Raw genomic sequence first — 18,308 nt, 5'->3', positions numbered from 1 at the left:
AGGAAGGCGGCAGGAGAGGGAGTGAGGTACCAGGCGAGAAAGAAAGTCGACGGGTTGAACGGCAAGAGGCCCAGCAAGAAGAGGCCCGACAAAGTGAGACAAGCAACTCATCAGGAAAATCAGAAGAGACACAGATACAAAGAGAAGACACAAACACAGGTACAGACATAGAAGAAGAGGAAGAAGACCAAGATCTTCATAGAGAGATAGAAGGTAAAAACAGATGGACAGAATACAGATAAAGCCTTTTTTGAAGAACAAATGAGAGCATTAAAAGAATGGGTGTCATTAGAATTTAGTGCAATTAAAGGGAAAATGAAAAGAGCAGAAGATAAAATGCAAAGTTTAGACCTAGTCATGACAGAAATAGGGAAAAGAGTAGAAAATGTGGAAGAATGAGAAACGGCTATAGAAATGAAAGTAAACAACTCGAGGAAAATTGGAAAAATTAAAGAGACACGAGTTGTTATCTCAGAAAATTGATATGTTAGAAAATTATAGTAGGCAAAACAACATAAAAATAGTGGGCCTGAAGGAGGGTGAAGAAGGCACAGACATGAAGGAATTTATAAAAGGATGGATCCCGAAGGTCCTGGGAATGACAGAAATGCAGGAAGAAATGGAAATAGAAAGGGCACACAGAGCATTAGCTCCAAAACCACAGATACATCAAAAACCAAGATCCATCGAAGTAAAATTTTTGAGATACACGACTAGAGAAAATATTCTGGAATGGGCAAGGAATAAAGTTAGAGAAGATAATAAACCATTGGAATACAAGGGTCAAAAAATATTTTTTTACCCAGACATAAGTTTTGAACTCTTGAAGAAGAGGAAGGAGTTTAATACTTAATACAGCAAAATCGATCCTCTGGAAAAAAGGTTATAAATTCATGTTAAGACATCCAGCTGTGCTTAAAATATTTATCCCCAGGGAGCAAAACAGACTGTTCTCGGATCCAGAGAAAGCACAAGAATTATCAGAGCATTTGCAGGACAGAAGGAAAGATGAAGTGATGTAACAAGAATGAAGAACGGCGATAAAGTATATATGAAGATGTAAAAGCAATGTATATGTAAAGAACTAAAGAAGGAAAAGAGAAGGGAGGGAAGGAAGGAAGGGGAAAAAAAGGGAGAGCTTTGTTATATGTGTAGAAAAAAGTATTTTCTGGGGGTTTGTGGGGAGAGAATAACCGTCTCTGTGAAATCAGTTGATGCTTGTGAACAAAATCACAAACTCAATGGAAAGGGAAGTTATGGTTGCCCGGCAAGGGATAAGGGGCAACTCAGGGTGGGGGGGGGGGGATTTGGGGTAGGTAATATTGGGTGTGGGAATTGTTGGAGTATTTTATGTTTTAAATGTGTTGTCATATGGGAGTTTAAAAAGGGAAAACAGAGATGATAATGGGGAAAAGGGGGATGGTGCTGGTGAGGAAGCAGAAATGAGGTGTAAACAAGATACAAGATGGCCACGTTGAACTATATGACTATAAATATTAACAGAATACATAACCAAATTAAAAGGAGAGGCTATTAAATTTACTGAAAAAATAGATAGCATTTGTGCAGAAAATGGATCTAACTGAAGTGGAACACAATAAATTAAGGAGAGACTGGGTAGGACACGTAACAGCAGCATCATATAATTCAAAAGCCAGAGGTGTAGATATATTAATCAATAAAAATGTACCAATCAAAATAGAGGAGGAAATAATAGATCCAGCAGGGAGATATGTAATGATAAAATGTCAGCTATATTCAGAACTCTGGAATTTGATCAATATATATGCACCTAATGAAGAGGATCAAAAGTTTATGCAAGATATCTTTTTGAAGATTGTAGATACGCAGGGGATTATATTGATAGGAGGGGACTTTAACCTTAACTTGGATTCAAAGATGGATAATGGATAAAACTGGACAAAAGACTAGCAGAAAGAACAAAGTAGCCAAATTTATGGTTAAATCAATGCAGGAAATGAAACTTAAGGATATATGGAGAAGGCAACACCCAAGAGAAAAGGAATATCCATATTATTCGAGTAGGCATAAAACATACTCAAGAATTGATATGTTTTTGTTGTCAGCCCATATTCAAGGGAGAGTTAGTAAAACTGAGTATAAAGCTAGACTACTATCAGATCATTCACCCCTGTTATTAGCAATAGAACTGGAGGACATCCCACCAAGAACATATAGATGGAGGTTAAACTCCATGCTACTTAAAAGGCAGGAATTTACAGCATTTATTGAACACCAAATTAAAACATATTTTGAAATAAACACGGAATCAGTGAAAGACAAATTTATATTATGGGATACAATGAAAGCCTTCATCAGAGGACAGATAAATTGTGTAACTAAGATAAAAAAGGTCTACAATTGGGAAATAAAGCAGTTGGAAAGGGAGATATTAAGTACAGAAAAGGAACTAGTAAAAAGGGATGATTTAACGTAAAAGAGAGAATTGGCGGACAAAAAAATAAAATACGAAATATTACAAACGTACATGGTGGAGAAGAACATAATGAAAATAAAGCAAAAGTATTACGAACTGGGAGAAAAAACACAAAAAATATTAGCCTGGCAACTTAAAACAGAACAAGCTAAAAGAACTGTATTGGCATCAAGGAAAAAGGACAAACAAATTACAAATAACCCAACAGAGATCAATGAAAACTTTAAGGAATTCTATGAACAATTATATTGAACTGAGAACGAAGGGAAAGAAGACAAAATCGGTGAGTTTTTAGCTAAAATTGAACTACCGAAATTGCAAGAAGAGGAGCAAAACAAATTGATAAAACCATTTGAAATAGAGGAAATACAGGATATATTAAAAAAGCTACCAAACAATAAAACGCCTGCAGAGGATGGACTCCCAATAGAATTCTATAAAACATTTAAAGAGTTATTAATTCCTCCTCTCTCCTGGAAGTAATGAACCAGATGGAAGAAACACATAACTTGCCAGATTCATGTAAAACAGCAATAATTACAGTAATACCAAAGACGGAGAAAGATCCACTAACACCAGCATCATATAGACCAATATCTCTACTTAATTCAGATTATAAGATAATAGCAAAACTATTAGCAAACAGATTGGCTGACTGTGTACCAAAAATAGTAAAACAAGATCAAACTGGATTTATTAAGAAAAGACGAACAACGGACAATGTCTGGAAGTTCATTAACTTAATCCATGCAGTACAAGGAAATAAGAAGCCAACAGAGGCTGTTGCTTTAGATGCAGAAAAAGCCTTTGACAGAGTAGAATGGAACTATTTATTTAACACTACAGAGATTCAATCTACCAGAAAAATATATTAATTGGATTAAAGCATTGTATAATGAACTGTTGGCGAAGGTAACATAAATAGATATGTATTGAACCAATTTAAATTAAGTAGGGCAACTGGACAGGGATGTCCATTATCCCCCTCATTGTTCGCCTTAGCAATAGAACCATTGGCAGAACTGATTAGAATAGAAAATAAAATAAAAGGGATAAAAATAAAGGAGAAGGAGTATAAATTCAGCTTATTGCAGATGACATCACAGTATACTTAACAGAATCAGAAATATCAATAAAAGAATTATATAAGAAATTGGAGTATGGAGAAATATCTGGGTACAAGATCAACGCAAATAAAAGTGAAGTGATGCCAATGAGTAACACGGATTATACAGAATTTAAAAAAGAATCACTATTTAAATGGCAAACACAAGCAATCCGATACCTAGGGATCAGATTAGATAATAACTTAAGCCACTTGTACTAACTAAATTATCAGCCACTAATAAAGAAATTGCAGGAAGACTTAGAACATTGGAAAGAATTACTGCTAACGTTGATAGGGAGGGTAAATTGCATTAAAATGAATGCTTTCCCAAGGATACAATACTTATTTCAATCGTTGCCAATTCCCTTAACAGAGAAATTCTTTAATGAACTAAAGAGAATAATAAGGAAATTCTTATGGAAAGGGGGGAAACCGAGGGTAGCGTTAGATAAATTAACAGAGTGGTAATAACGAAGGTGGTTTGCAGTTACCAAACTTTAAAAATTATTATAGAGCCGCACAATTAAGGTATTTATCAGATTTTTTCCAGAGAAGGGAAAAACCAGACTGAACTAAGATAGAACTAAATAAAATAGGGGAGAAGGTACCAGAACATATAGTGGGATGAAAAGCTGGTGCAATATCAAAGCTCACCAGTATTGCATCATTTACTTAATATATGGATGAAGATCCATTTAGAAAGGAAAAAAATGAATTACCAAATACCAAAATTGTTATTGACACAAAACCCACTAATCCCTTTTACAATAGATAACCTTTCCTTTAGAGAATGGGAAAGAAAAGAAATCAAAAGAAAATTGTTTATTGGGAAATAATTTATTAACATTTGAACAGTTGAAGTACAAATATGGAATAATTCATGGTACAATGTTTGCATATCATCAACTGAAAGCTTATTTAAAGGATAAATAGGGAAACAGACTGAGATTACCAGAAGGAAGCAGCTTTGAATATGTGATTACAGACACAATGATAATTAAAAGATTTATAACGAACATGTACATTAAGCTGCAAGATAAGGAAAATGATGAAATAAGCTATAAACCTAAACAAAAGTGGGGAAAAGATTTAAACATTAAGATAAAAAATGAAGTATGGGAAAAGTTATGTTCTGGAACTATGAAGAATATAATAAACACAAGATTACTCATGATACAATATAATTGGCTACACAGGTTATATATCATGCCTCAAAAGTTCAAAGAATGGGATCCAACATTATCAGATAGATGTTTTAGCTGCAAGAAGGTAACGGGAACAACAGTACATGCAATTTGGGCATGTGAGAAAGTGAAAATGTTTTGTGAAGATCTAAATCAGGTATTAAATAAAAGTACAAAAATAACATATCAAAAAATCCAGAGATCTTTCTTCTAAGTAACTTAAGTAGTAAGGAATTAGGCCTCAAATTGGATAAAGCGCAAAAAAGATTTATTATGATAACCTTAGCAGTAGCAAAAAAAATGTATAATGTCAACTTGGAAAAGGGAAGAGAGCCTGAGAATACAGCAATGGTACATGGAAATTAATAAATGTATTTCATTGGAAAAAATAACATAATTTAAAAAATAAAGTCACATTATTTGAACAAATTTGGGAACCGTACATGGAACATAACAGAGAGAGCTTGCCTCGGACCTCCACCCCCTAAAATGATAAGAAGACAAAACGACTTGATCCAGTGTGTAAAAGTAGATGACACATTTTTCTTGTTTATTTTTCATTGTGTGAAGACACAATTTTATGGTTTTATTGTATTGTATATGTTGAATATTTATTGGTTTTGGAGGGGGGTGGGAAGGGATGGTGTGGGGGGTGGGGGGGGAAAGGGAGAAAATGCCACTGTGTATATTTAATGAGAAATGTTTGTATATATTTGGTTGATATGGTTCACAGTGTGAAAAATAAAAAATTATTTTAAAAAAGTCATGAAATTCATTGTTGTGGCAGGATCACAACGTAAACTTTAATGTAAACCACCATACAAAAATAAAAAGTGCACGAAACGTCAAAGTAAGGCAGTGTCTTTGGTTCATTAATCATTCAGGAATCTGATGGCAGCGGGAGAAAGGAGATAGGAATAGGGAAAAAGACTTGGGGAAGGAAACTAGAGAGTTCGATGTTAATGTCATCTGTTTGAAGAGTTCCCAGACAGAATACTAGGTGTCATTAATTTAATTTGTGGGTAGCCTCGGTTTGGCAGTGCATGAAGCCATGGGTAGACATGTTGCTCTGTGAATGGTGTGCGGAATTAAAATGATTGGTCACTGTGAGGTCCCTGTTATTGCAGCAGAGAGAGAAGGTGCAGAGGGAGTGGAGGACAGTGTTCCAAAGGGGTGAAATGAAGTGAGATTAAGGCAGGAGAAAGGGTCTTCAGTTGGGGTGTGGGAGGCAGGGGGGGGGGTGGTGATTGAGAATCTTGGTTTAAATAACCATCAAGACAGACGACAGAAGAGGAGTTTGGCATCATGTCCAGCTCAAAATTCATGAAGATGTGGCAAAGGAGAACAAAGGTGAGGCTTCTGAGGACATGGTATTCTCAGAGAGTATAGTAAAGACCTGGCAGAGGTTAGAGTGGAAGCTGGCAGGGAGAAGGGATTCAGGAAATCCAAGGGGGTGGGTGTTGTTCATGGTGAGAGGGTGGAGGATGGGGAGGCCAAAGGAGAATTGGGACAGAGATGAGGTCAGCAGGGGAGGGAGAATGGGGGAGCAGGTGAGGAGTAAGGAGGTGAGGGGTGGGGAGATAGGGAAGGGTAAGGAGTGGAATTGGGGAGTGGGAAAGAGTTCCAGCAGTGTAGGCCTGGAGATGGCAGAGGTCAGGATGGGGACCAACCCAACCTCCTCATCCCCCCCTCTTGTCATCCTGCCTTAGATTCTCCCACTCTGGGAAAGACTGTTACTTTTCATTTTATCTCTGGCCCTCATGATTTTATGGGCCTCAATGAAATCCTCTCTCAACCTCCTTCTTTCTTTCTTTCTTTGGCTTGGCTTCACGGATGAAGATTTATTCCTACACACAGAGGAAATCAGGTCTAGTTTTTCCAATCACGGGAATTTAATTTCCCTGATTTTGCAACAACCTTGCACTCTTCTAAACCTTTTCCAACTTTGTAATATTTTTCCTACAGCTCGGTGATCAAAACTGCACACAATATTTCAAGTATGGCTGTCTTGGACAACTTCAATTCAATGTCCTGACTGACAAAGGCAAAGTTAAATACAAATGGTTACATAATGAATATCAAAAACAATATTATCACACATGGATCAACTTGTTAAACTTACCTCATTTTCTATTTCCGCACGGCTCTTAATTTGGACATTCGTAATGTTAGTATTGGGTACCTGCAGGGAGATATTAAATATGAACGACAGCAGACTATCACATCTTTATTACACTATATCTGAATGTAGGGATAAAGGCTGCAGCCCACAGTCTCAGTTTTGGCTGGACATGGTCAAGTTTAACACTGTACTAGCTAATCCTAAACTCAGTCTATCCTCAGCAGTTGAGGCCATGGACAATGGTTTTTAGCTTGTCAAGGAGAATCTCAGCAATAGTCAGTAGCAGATAAAGGCTGCTTGACACTGGATAAGTGATGGGAAAGTGGTGATGGGGATATGGTAGAAACGTTCAAGTGTTCAATAGCAGACCATGATGGTAGAGAACCTCTTCAGTGGACAATTATTATTGGTGGTATCAGTAGACAAAACAGGCATCTTCCGGTGGTAGTAATGTTAGCTTGATAGACTAGGGAAGCCTGGTTAGTGCAACGCTGTTGCAGAACCAGCGATTGGGACTGGGGTTCAAATCCTGCACTGTCTGTAAGGAATTTGTACGTTCTCTCCATGTCTGTGTGGGTTTTTCCCAGGGACTCCAGTTTCCTCCCACCATTCAAAAATGTACTGGGGGTATAGGTTAATGGGGTATAAATTGGGCAGCATGGACTTATATGGCTAAATCGGTCTGTTACAGTGCTGTATGGCTAAATTAAAAAAATTAATTTCTCCACCACATTAGATAGCAGCTCATTCCACACTCCCACCACTCTCTGAGTGAAGATATTCCCTCTAATGTTCCCTCTAAATCTTTCCCCTTTCATCTTAGAACTATGACCTTTCATACTTATCTCCCCCAATCTGTGGAAAAAGCCTACTCGCATCCATTCTATCTATACCTCTCATAATCTTTTAACCCTCTTCATTCTTCCTCGCTCCAAGTAATAAAGTCCTAACCTGTTTAATCTTCCCCTGTAACTCAACTCCTGGAAGACCCAGCAACATCCTAATAAGCCTTCTCTGTATTCTTTCAATCTTATTGACATCTGTCCTGTAGTTTGTCAACCAGAACTGCACACAATATTCCAAATTTGGCCTCACCAATATCTTAAACAACTTCAAAATAACATCCCAACTCCTATACTCAATACAATTCAAATAGTTTTAAAATAGACGTGAGAAAAAAAATAATGCTTCTGCATGAATTAAAGTCCTAAATTAGGCCAGGTTGATTTTGTTGACATTGGACAGAAACTTGCAGAGGCTGATTGGGAGAGTCTGTGAGATAGGGAACATTCAGGACCAGCAAGTTCCTGTCAGAGGGATGGGAAAGCTGTCAGGATTAGCAAGCCCTGTTTGACAAAGGATATTGAAGCTCTGGTTAGGAAAAAGGAGGGTATAGGAAGCAAATCCCTCAATGATGCAGGAATACAGTGCAAAAAGAAAAGTGAATAAGTCCCCAGGCTTGACAATGCATGCTATGGTCAGAAATAAGAGCACTGGCTCACTCAAGTGCATGGGCTAAGCAGTCTCCTTTGGTAAAATAACATCAAAATGCTGGAGGATCTCAGCCGGTCTTTCAGCGTGTAATGGAGGATTTAGACCAGCTTATGCAAGAAGGGATGTAGTTGCATCAGAAGACATAATCTAAATTCCACCATGGGGCCCAGGGATGCAGTTGAATTAGTAGATACATCTAAATTCCATCATGAGGCCCAGAGATGCAGTTTTCTTTTGTTGGTCGCAGCCGGTCAGGAGACCTTGAAGATAATTAAATAATTTGTTCAAGGAGATAAGCTATGAGTAAACAACTTTTGGGTAATATAAGCCATGGTCCCACTGCTGAAGTTTGAGACTCTCCTAGAGGTGGCAACATCTCTCAGCAAGAAGAAGAACTTCTGGATTCCAACCAACGTCAGGGGAGGTGGAGAAGCTGCTACAAGTGTGCAGTCGTTGCCTCGCTTTGGCAGTTGGGACCAGTCCAGGTCTTGATAAGTATAATTGGGAAGGGCTTGCAAATTGTAGTTTGAATTCAGTTTTAGATTTAGTAATAAAGACTTGTATAAACTGAAGTGCTCTCGGTGTGTGTGTCTATTTTCTTTCGGAAGCTTAAACACTGTGACCAATTTAAAACGAACAAAGTGAGAGGTACAAGTTTACCCAGGACACAGTGTCCATAGGAGATAAAGATATATTGCTGACGGATCAGGCCTGAGCCCTTCACGGAATAAGGTCTCTGCTTACCTCTATTCTGTTTTGAGGGACACCCCCCCCCAAAAAAAAATAAAACCAGGTCCAGTACCTCCACACCTGCCCTCTTTTGTTTTTAAAAATACAAGTTCTCACCAAAATCCTCTAAGCAATCTCCTATTACCACTCCATAGCCCTTCAAACAAAGAATAAGGTTTAAAAAAAAGTTACTTCACAAAAACAGAGACAGTCAATAATTCTGAAATCACATAACACTGGGCAACAATTTTTTTCTAAAAAGGTTTGCTTCCTGAAAAAAAATAGACAACTTCAAGCTGGACACAAAGATAATTTCAGATTTGCTGTGTTAAGTAACAATTTGGAGAACTGTTAAATTAACTTTTATTCAATTTAGCATGTTGAATCATATATTGATGCTGACTCATTGTGTTACAATCACTGCACATGTTGCACAACAAATGTGAGGTGCCCAGGGTTGGTCTTGGTCACTAATTTTACAACTGAAGTAGAGCTCATCAGCTTTCTCAATAAGTGCAGTCATGTTGTGTCTTTGAGCCTTAAGCGAATTCTTGCCACAAATGTAACAGAACGTATCGTAGCTGTTGGGATATTGACAAGACATTTCTGCTGTACTGAATCTTGCTGAAGACAATATTGTTAAGTAGACTCACTGTGGTATTGGCTGAAGAACATGTGCATCAGCAGGTGTTCAATCTCTACAAATATACAGCATCGGTATACGTGAGCTACTTTTATAGCCTGTCTGCATCTATTCTGATGAAGCATGCAAGGCTTAAGACAACATTTGCATAGTCAATCCAGGCAGAAAAATCACACATATAAGTTGTATCTAAAAAACAGCAGTCACGATGGGTGATTTTTTTTGTGATCAGCAGCCTCAAATCTATAAAATACACCCAAAAGTGTTCAGGAAGCAAAATCTTTGTTGTGCAGTGTAATTAAAAAGCAGATTTTCAACAGACACCAACAGCAGCAAGAATGAGAAACGGTGACATTGCTGCAGTGCCCACAGGAGCAGGAAGTACAACAAACTACTTACATTCATCTTGTTTTCAAATCTGGGGTGTAAAGCAAAAGGGATGCCATCCATTGCTATATAAAAAAAACAGAAAATACATTGGGTTTATATTCTTTCATCAGATATCTAACCCTTTCATAACTAGGAACAAACTCCTGTTTATGGTACTACTGGTATTAAACACCTGTTAGTATCTCACCACAGTATGAAAGTCCACGGAGGGTTCAACAATGAGGTAGAACAACACTGACCCAATCTTCTCTTCAGCCCAACATTTGTACATGAGCCATTTCCAATAAGATGAGCATCTGGAACAGTTTCTGTCCTTAACCCAGGAATATGCAAAGTTCAAAATTGTTGTCAGAGAACGTACATGACAACACAAACAACCCAGAGACTCTTTTTCTGTGGGTCAGTCAGAATTTCTATTCCGCTAACTGTAAATTATACTCAAAGAAAGGAAGGACTGTAAACAACTGACCGTGTAAATGTACAAATGCACACTAATAGTGTGCATGTGTGAGTATGTACACACACCAAACAGAGCACATCCTGGGTGTTGTGGATCTTTCATGCTGCTCTCTGATGGCAACGATCCACGCAGATGTTCTCAATGGTGGTAAGAGTTTTGCCTTGATGAACTGGGCTGAATTCATTATCTTTTGCAGGGCTTTTTGTTCAGACCAGACATACTTTCCACCACATATCTGTAGAAGTGTGCTAAGGTTTCCTATGACACAGAATCCTGAATAAGTAGAGGTGCTGATGTGCTTTCTTCACAATAACATTAACATAATAGGTCCAGGAAAGGTCCTCAGAGATAGTCAGAAATTCTAAGTTGCTCATCTGATCTCCCAAAGATTACTGAAAGATTACTGGATCATATACCCCTGGTTTTCCTTTCCTAAACTCCACAATCAGTTCCTTGGTTTGGATGATATTGAGGGGTTGTTGTTAGCACATCATTCAGCCAAGTTTTCAATCTCCCTCCTGCATGCTGTCTCATCTCCCCCTTTTATACAGCCCACTACAGTGGTAACATCAACAAATCTGTGAATGGTGTTGTTATACCTAATGACAGTCATGGATATAAAGCAAGTAGAGATGGGGACTAAGTATGTATCCCTGTGCTGATGGAGATTGTGGAGGAGATGTTTTTGCCAATCCCAACTGACCGGAGTAGTCTGGAGGAGTAGGTGCAGTTATAGCATTTCTTGTGGTCACAAGGATGTTCAGACTGAAACATTGACTGACATTACCACTGTATGCCCTGCTGAGTTTCTCCAGCAATTATAGATTAGATTCATGATTCAATTCATTGTCCTTGTAATAAAACAAATCCCATACTACACAGGAGGAAGAGGGGACATTTGAGTACTTTATTGGCCATCGCGCAAACATGGCGGGGGGAATCCCTGAAGATGTTTGCTCTTAGGAATTTAAATTTTGTTTTTGTCTCCACCTCAGCGTCATTGGGTGGTGAGCCTCGCCCTCCTTCTATTACACCCTTCTAGTTCTTGAGGGGTTGTTCAAAGGATCCAGGCCCTTAGTAAACACTGGAGGCAATACCTTAGTTTGTAGTTCTTCCCCACAAGGCCTATGCGTTGGCTGTATCAACCTTCAGTACATCCCTCCAGCTGCTTCAATGTTGTAACGAAATATGAAGTCAACACATTTAACACCCTTTAAAATATCGGAAAGAGAAATTAAAGCACCGGAAAAAACCCATGTGGGCACGGGGAGAGCACATAAACTCCCTGTTTTTGTCGTTTACTTGGTCCGACAGGTTGTTTCAAAGCCTTGTGTGTTGGACAAAACTTATCACCCCACCCAGTTTAGTGCCATTGGTAAACTTAATATTGCATTTGATTCCATCATTTCAATAATTAATACAATTAGAAATCTGCTGTTTCTTCTCATGGTGCCCCTTGGAATTGAGGAACATTTGCTTCTGCTGCAGTCTTTGTCTGTTCTGAGGTGGCTGATGAAATTGATGTGGAAACTGATGGTCGGCGACATGCTGCGCTCCCTCTTCCACTTGAATAAGGCATCTGATGCATGGACAAGGCTCGCAATTCCACCCCAAATGTTCCTACTCCACTTTGACTGGTCCAGGGCCAAAGGCATCCAGAAGTCAGTTGGGATGCTGCATTTCTACAAGGACACTTTGAATAGACATTTCAATATTTCTCTCAGTCAACATGGTAATCTCCAGATGGATCAACATGGCTTACCCAATATTGTCAGCTAAGAGTAACTAGGGAATCAATGACCAAGATGTTTGCTCCATGACAGAATGCAAACAGTGATAGAACATATTACAGTACAGGCCCACAGTGTTCTGCTGCTCTAACAACCTACTGTAACAGCTGCCTAGAATCTCCCTTCTGGATATCCCTCCATTTTTTAAATTGCTCCACGTACCTGTCTAATAGTCTTAGAAGATCCTTTTGTATCTGCCTCCCCCACTGTTGCCAGCAGCGCATTCCATGCACCCACCAATCTCGGTGTGAAGAACCTACCTCTTTCACCCCTCCTGTACTTGCTCCCAAGCACCTTAAAACTATGTTCCTTCATGTTAGCCATTTCAACCCAAGAGCAAAGCCTCTGACATCAACAAAATCAATGCTTCACATTATCTTGTATACCTCAATCAGGTCACCCCTCATCCTCTGTCACTCCAAGGAGAAAAGGCCAAGTTCACTCAACCTATTCTCATAAGGTATGCTCTCCAACCCAGGTCACATCCTTTTAAATCTCCTCTGCATTCTCTCTATAGCATCCACATCTTTCCTGTATCATGGTGACCAGAACTGAACACAATATTCCAAGTGAATCTAACCAAGGTCTGGTTGAGATGCAATATTATGGCTCTTGAAATCTATCCCATTGTTAATGAAGGTCAAAACATCATACAGCAATTCTCTTGGTGGCAGAAAGAGGGGCCCTCCCGGTCAGATCCATCCTGCAGCTTCAAATCCAACACAAAATGTCCTATATACCACTGCAATGGGCAGGAGACAATCACCCACCTGTTTGTGAACTTTGCATTTTTAAAGGTCAGGAGAAGGAATGCCGGGGTACTTTTCAAGATTCACCCCAAATAGGTGCATAACTGAGGCCTCTTTTATACACGGGTTGTTGCCAGGAGTAGCTACAGAGATGGACATAGTGTTGTTGGAAGATCATTAAGTCAGCGAAAGACATCTTGTTTTGCCAAGAACTTGTAGGTCTTCCAGTACAAAGATGACACATTCCAGACAGCTGGAAGGATGTACTGAAGGTACAGCCAACACATAGGCCTTGTGGGGAAGAACTACAAACTAAGGTATTGCCTCCAGTGTTTACTAAGGGCCTGGATCCTTTGAACAACCCCTCAAGAACTAGAAGGGTGTAATAGAAGAAGGGCGAGGCTCACCACCCAATGACGCTGAGGTGGAGACAAAAACAAAATTTAAATTCCTAAGAGCAAACATCTTCAGGGATTCCCCCCGCCATGTTTGCGCGATGGCCAATAAAGTACTCAAATGTCCCCTCTTCCTCCTGAGGAAATTTGGCCAATCACTTTCACATATGTACCGTTTAAAGTATCCTGTCAGGGTGCTTCACTGCATGATACAGGAAGTGCTCTACCCAAGACCACAAGAGACTGCAGAATCACGAGCACAGCTCAATCACCATACAACCACCATCTCTCCTCCATCTATACTTGGCAGTCAACATATTAAAAGACTGGTAAGATAATAACACTATCTACAAATTTGCCAACATGGTAAAGGGTGGTATCAAAGAAGGAGATGAGTCAGCACACAGGATAGAGAATGAAAACTTGGCTGAATGATGGACCAACAACAACCTTGTCCTCAATGTCACCAAACTAAGGGGCTGATTGTTGATGTCAGGAAGGAAAAGCCAGAGGTGCACAATCCAGTGATCACTGGGGGAGATCAGAGTGGAGAGGGTGAGTAAATTTAACTTCTTGGGAGTCACTATCTCAGAGGATCTTTCCTGGACCCAACACACTAATGATAGCATGAAGAAAGCATGCCAGTGCCTCTAATTCCTCAGGAGTTTGCAGAGGTTTGGTATGACAACAGAAACCCTTGAAAATTTCTTTAGATGTGTGGTGGAAAGTGCGCTGACCGGCTGCACCATGGTCTGGTATGGGGAACACCAATACCCCTGACCGTAAAACCCCTCCAAAAGTTAGTGGACACAGCCCAGGACATCACAGAAAAAACCCCTCCCCACTACTGAGTACATCTACAGGGAATGCTGCTTTCAGAGGGCAGCAGCAATCATCAAAGACCCACACCACCTATCACATGCTGTTCTCGCTGTCGCTATCAGGAAAGAGGTATCGGTGCCACAAGACTCGCACCACCATATTCAGGAACAGCTGCTACCCCTCCTCCATCACACTCCTCCTTGAGGAACTCAATCAGAGACTTATTTAAGGACTTATTTTTGTTCTTTTGGTATTGCAGTTTTTTTACATTCATTATTTGTTGACAGTTTATTTTTTGCACTATCAATTAGTGGCAATTCTGCCGAGCCCACAGGAAAAAGAATCTCAGGGTGTATGGTGACAATAAATCTGATCACACTCTTTTCAGCCTCCTCCCATCAACTGTGAGATCATGCCCAGCCAGTTTCTGTCCCACCTGAACAAACCTCAGACTAGTAAAATTATGTTGCCTTTGCTCCATAGCAACCAATTTCTCTCTGCAACTCTGCACTAAGTACTGTGTTTTACTTGCTGTACTATGTATGGGATGACAAGCTGGACTGCTCAGGAAACAAAGTTCTCATTGAACCTTGGTACAGGTGACAATAAATGAACTGCTGATCAACAAAGACACAGGAACAGGATTAGTGCTTTGTATATAGTAAGTACTCGAGTTAGAATTATACATGAAAGCATGCCCTTCACCACACTCCTCCATGCTGATCAAGGGACCTACTTCATTTGCCCAAGTTTTGCCTCTTAAATCTGGGGAGAAAATTCAAAATTCCGAGGATACTTGGAAACCCTTGTGCAGGACACCATAAAGGTCAACCTCCAGGTTGAGTTGGTGGTGAAGAAGGATAATGCAATGTTGGTATTCCTTTCAAGAGGAATAGCATATGAGCAGGGATGTAAATTTGAGAGTCTATAAGGCAATGGTGAGACCTCACTTGGTGCCTTATTTGAGAAGACATGCTGGCATTGGAGATGGCTCAGAGTAAATTTACTAGGATACCAGGAATGAAAGAGTTAGCATATGAGGAATGATTGTTTGCTCTTGGACTGTACTTGTTGGAGTACTGAAGGATGAGGAGGGACCTCGTGGAGGTATTTTGAATGCTAAAAAGGCCTGGACAGAGTAGATGTGCCATGGATGTTTCCCATGGTAGGGGATAAAAAGGTGTCAATGTAAAACATACGCCACAGGCGGCTGTGGAAATGAGATTGTTGGGTGTATTTAAGGCAGAGATTGATTAGTCAGGGCATCAGGAGCTAAGGGGAGAAAGCCAAAGAGTGGGGCCAAGTGGGAGGTTGGATCAGATCATGACTTTGGAGCAGACTCGATGGGCCTACTTCAGCTCCTATATTTTATAAATCTCTGAATATACCTGTCCAAATGGGTTTTAAAAGTGGTCATTGAACCAGCCTCTACAACTCAATGACACCTTATTCTATACACTCATCACCTACTGTGTGAAAAATATTTCTCCCTCGGCTTCCTTAAAATGTTCCCCTTAAACCCTATACCCTCTAGTTTTAGACTGCCCTACCCTGAGAAAAAGACTTACCTTATCGATACCCCTTATAAGCTATGTAGCCTCATACCCCAGCCTCCTCTGCTCTCAGGGGGTGGGGGGGGGGAAGAAAGCCCAGCCTATCTAGTCACTTCATACACCTCAAACCCTTCATTCTCAGAAACGACATCTGAATAAAATTGTGTTTTGAAATGCAGCAAGTTGCACCAGAGGAAATTGGTAGAGGAAATTGCTGACAATAAGGCAAGGCTTCTTATCATGAACACTTCAAATAAATCTGGCCGATGCTTTGGAAGTTGCATTTGAGCAAGCTCTATCTGTAGAGTGCAGCTCAACCACTGAGGTTCAGGAGACCTCAATTATGAGTCATTACAGGTTGTACAGTTTCCTATTGGTTCTGAAGATGAGCTCAACTCCCATAGGACGTTTGTTGGTGGCAAGGATTGAGAAAGCATTGGGGCATTGAATCAGTTTTGTTTGCCACTCAAGTCCACGGAGATTGGTTCTGTTGTAGACCAGTTGATTACCATCATGGTCTGCATGCTGTCATGAAGCAAACACAATATGGATACAAATTCCTGTGGGCAGCTGAAATTGAGGAGGATTCAAGTGTTTGAGAAGCTGTTACAAAGGACTCAATCTCACCGTGCCCACTGGAGGCAGGTCCTTCAAGTGCAGTTCTTTCCCACAATGTTGGTTCCATTGTCCATCCTGACTAATGGACTGTTCCTGCCTTTTTCTTGGAGTCATTGTGCGGTGAAACTCTTCTCCATAGTGCTTGAGATAGTTAAATCCACACAGTGATTCAAGGAACAGCTCTTCAGCCACTGGGAATAGATGATTGATGCAATGAAACTTTGTCAAGCATCAACTGGCATCTCCCTTCGTAAAATGATTACAATCGCAACATCTCTGGGGTTCCCCTTTGTATTCGCCTCTTCCCAGAAGTAGCGAAGAGTGTGCAATTTGGGACTGTAGCTCTTCATCATCGAGTTTTCCAATTTCAGAAAAGCTATTGTCTGATCTCCAGTCTTGTTATCTTTGCTTTGGGATATGGCCTGGTCAACTTCTTGCTGCTTAGGAGTGCCAGCAAGGCTTAACCAAATATACTGGAGTCAAGGCATTCACATCAAGGAGAAAGTCAATGTTGCGAAGATACTTGAAAAGTTCCTTGAAAGTCAAATAACTCATTCCAATACATTCCACCACTTGAATTTTGCACACTGATCTTCCCTGTGGTATTTTAATCAAGAACAATCTGAACATCTAAGTCCACTAAAACTCCTGGTTCTCCCTTTTCTATTCTGCTGATTATATCCTCAAAGTTCCAGTCACACACAAGTTACACACACCCACAATCCTCATGGTTTAAAAAAAAAATCACATCTTGGATCCCTTTCAATATTTTCTCTCTCACCTTAAAGCTTTGCTATCCAGCTTTAGACCAGTTATAGATCCTTGGGATCTATAATACCCCTTACAATTTTATAAAGCCAAGCCCACCTATGAGCTTCCTCTGGTCAAGGGAAAGCAGAGCCCACCTATCCAGTCTCTCCTTACAACTCAACCCATCAAGTCCCGGCAACATCTTTGCAAATCTTTTCTGCCTAAGTTAATCACATCTTTCCTATAATATTACAACAGGAACTGCACACAAAAGTTATCTCACCAATATGTTGTAAAGTTGTAACAATGATATTTCAACTTTTGCACTCAGTACCCAGACCAATAAAGGCACCTTCCTCGCCACCCTATTTAACTATGTTACCACTGGCATCCCTGGGTGTCTCTCTTCTACAACACTTTCCAGGGCCCTGCCAGTCACTGTGTATGTCCTACCCTGATTTAGCTTCCCAAAATGTCTGAGTTAAATTCCAATTGCCTTTCCTTTGCCCACTTTCTCAGTTCAGTAAACTCCTGTCGCAACTTTGTCACTGTCTGCGCACTGCCAATTTTTATGTTATCACAAACTTCCAAATCATATTCTCAACAAAATCACTACATGACAAACAACAGCATTGATTGCTGTGGTACAATGCTAGCTACAGACCATTCATCTGTAAAACAACTGTCTATTACCACACTGACTCCTTTCATCATGCCAATTAGGTGAGGAATGACCAAGTAGACCTGGTGAATATTTAAGAGTGTTTTTTAATCTGATGGAATTCACAAATTCGTGAACCTGAAAAGCATGGATGGTAATGTCTGTGTCCTCTCAGCACAGTCGAGAACCAAGAATTCTTTTTCTCTTCCCATCCCTCATTCTTTATTTTGATTTTTAAAATGCACAAGGTATCACTGCCTTAACACATACATTTCAGCCAAAAGTACACCAGGGACCATAAACAATTAGGAGAGGTTAAAGTACAATATTTGCATTTAAGATTAGTTAAGAGAGAAGGATTATAAAAATACAAAAGTGAAGA

The 18,308-nt window shown here is 39.9% G+C and overlaps 1 protein-coding gene across 6 annotated transcripts in view; it reads right to left on the bottom strand.

The window, feature by feature from the left end:
• Nucleotides 1–18,308, bottom strand: part of mvb12a (multivesicular body subunit 12A) — a 69,709-nt gene that overhangs the window by 8,908 nt on the left and 42,493 nt on the right. For all 6 annotated transcript variants that reach the window (XM_069927591.1, XM_069927590.1, XM_069927587.1 and 3 more), the window contains exons 8-9: nucleotides 10,138–10,190; nucleotides 6,873–6,932 (exon numbers count right to left, since the gene is read on the bottom strand). In XM_069927591.1, the coding sequence (XP_069783692.1) occupies nucleotides 6,873–6,932; nucleotides 10,138–10,190 (113 nt within the window). The remainder of the gene's footprint in view (nucleotides 1–6,872; nucleotides 6,933–10,137; nucleotides 10,191–18,308) is intronic.

This window comes from Narcine bancroftii, chromosome 3 (assembly GCF_036971445.1).
Source record: "Narcine bancroftii isolate sNarBan1 chromosome 3, sNarBan1.hap1, whole genome shotgun sequence".
Taxonomy (NCBI): Eukaryota; Metazoa; Chordata; class Chondrichthyes; order Torpediniformes; family Narcinidae; genus Narcine; species Narcine bancroftii.
Note: the sequence above shows the minus strand (reverse complement) of the source record. Positions and strands in the feature narration are given on the sequence as shown.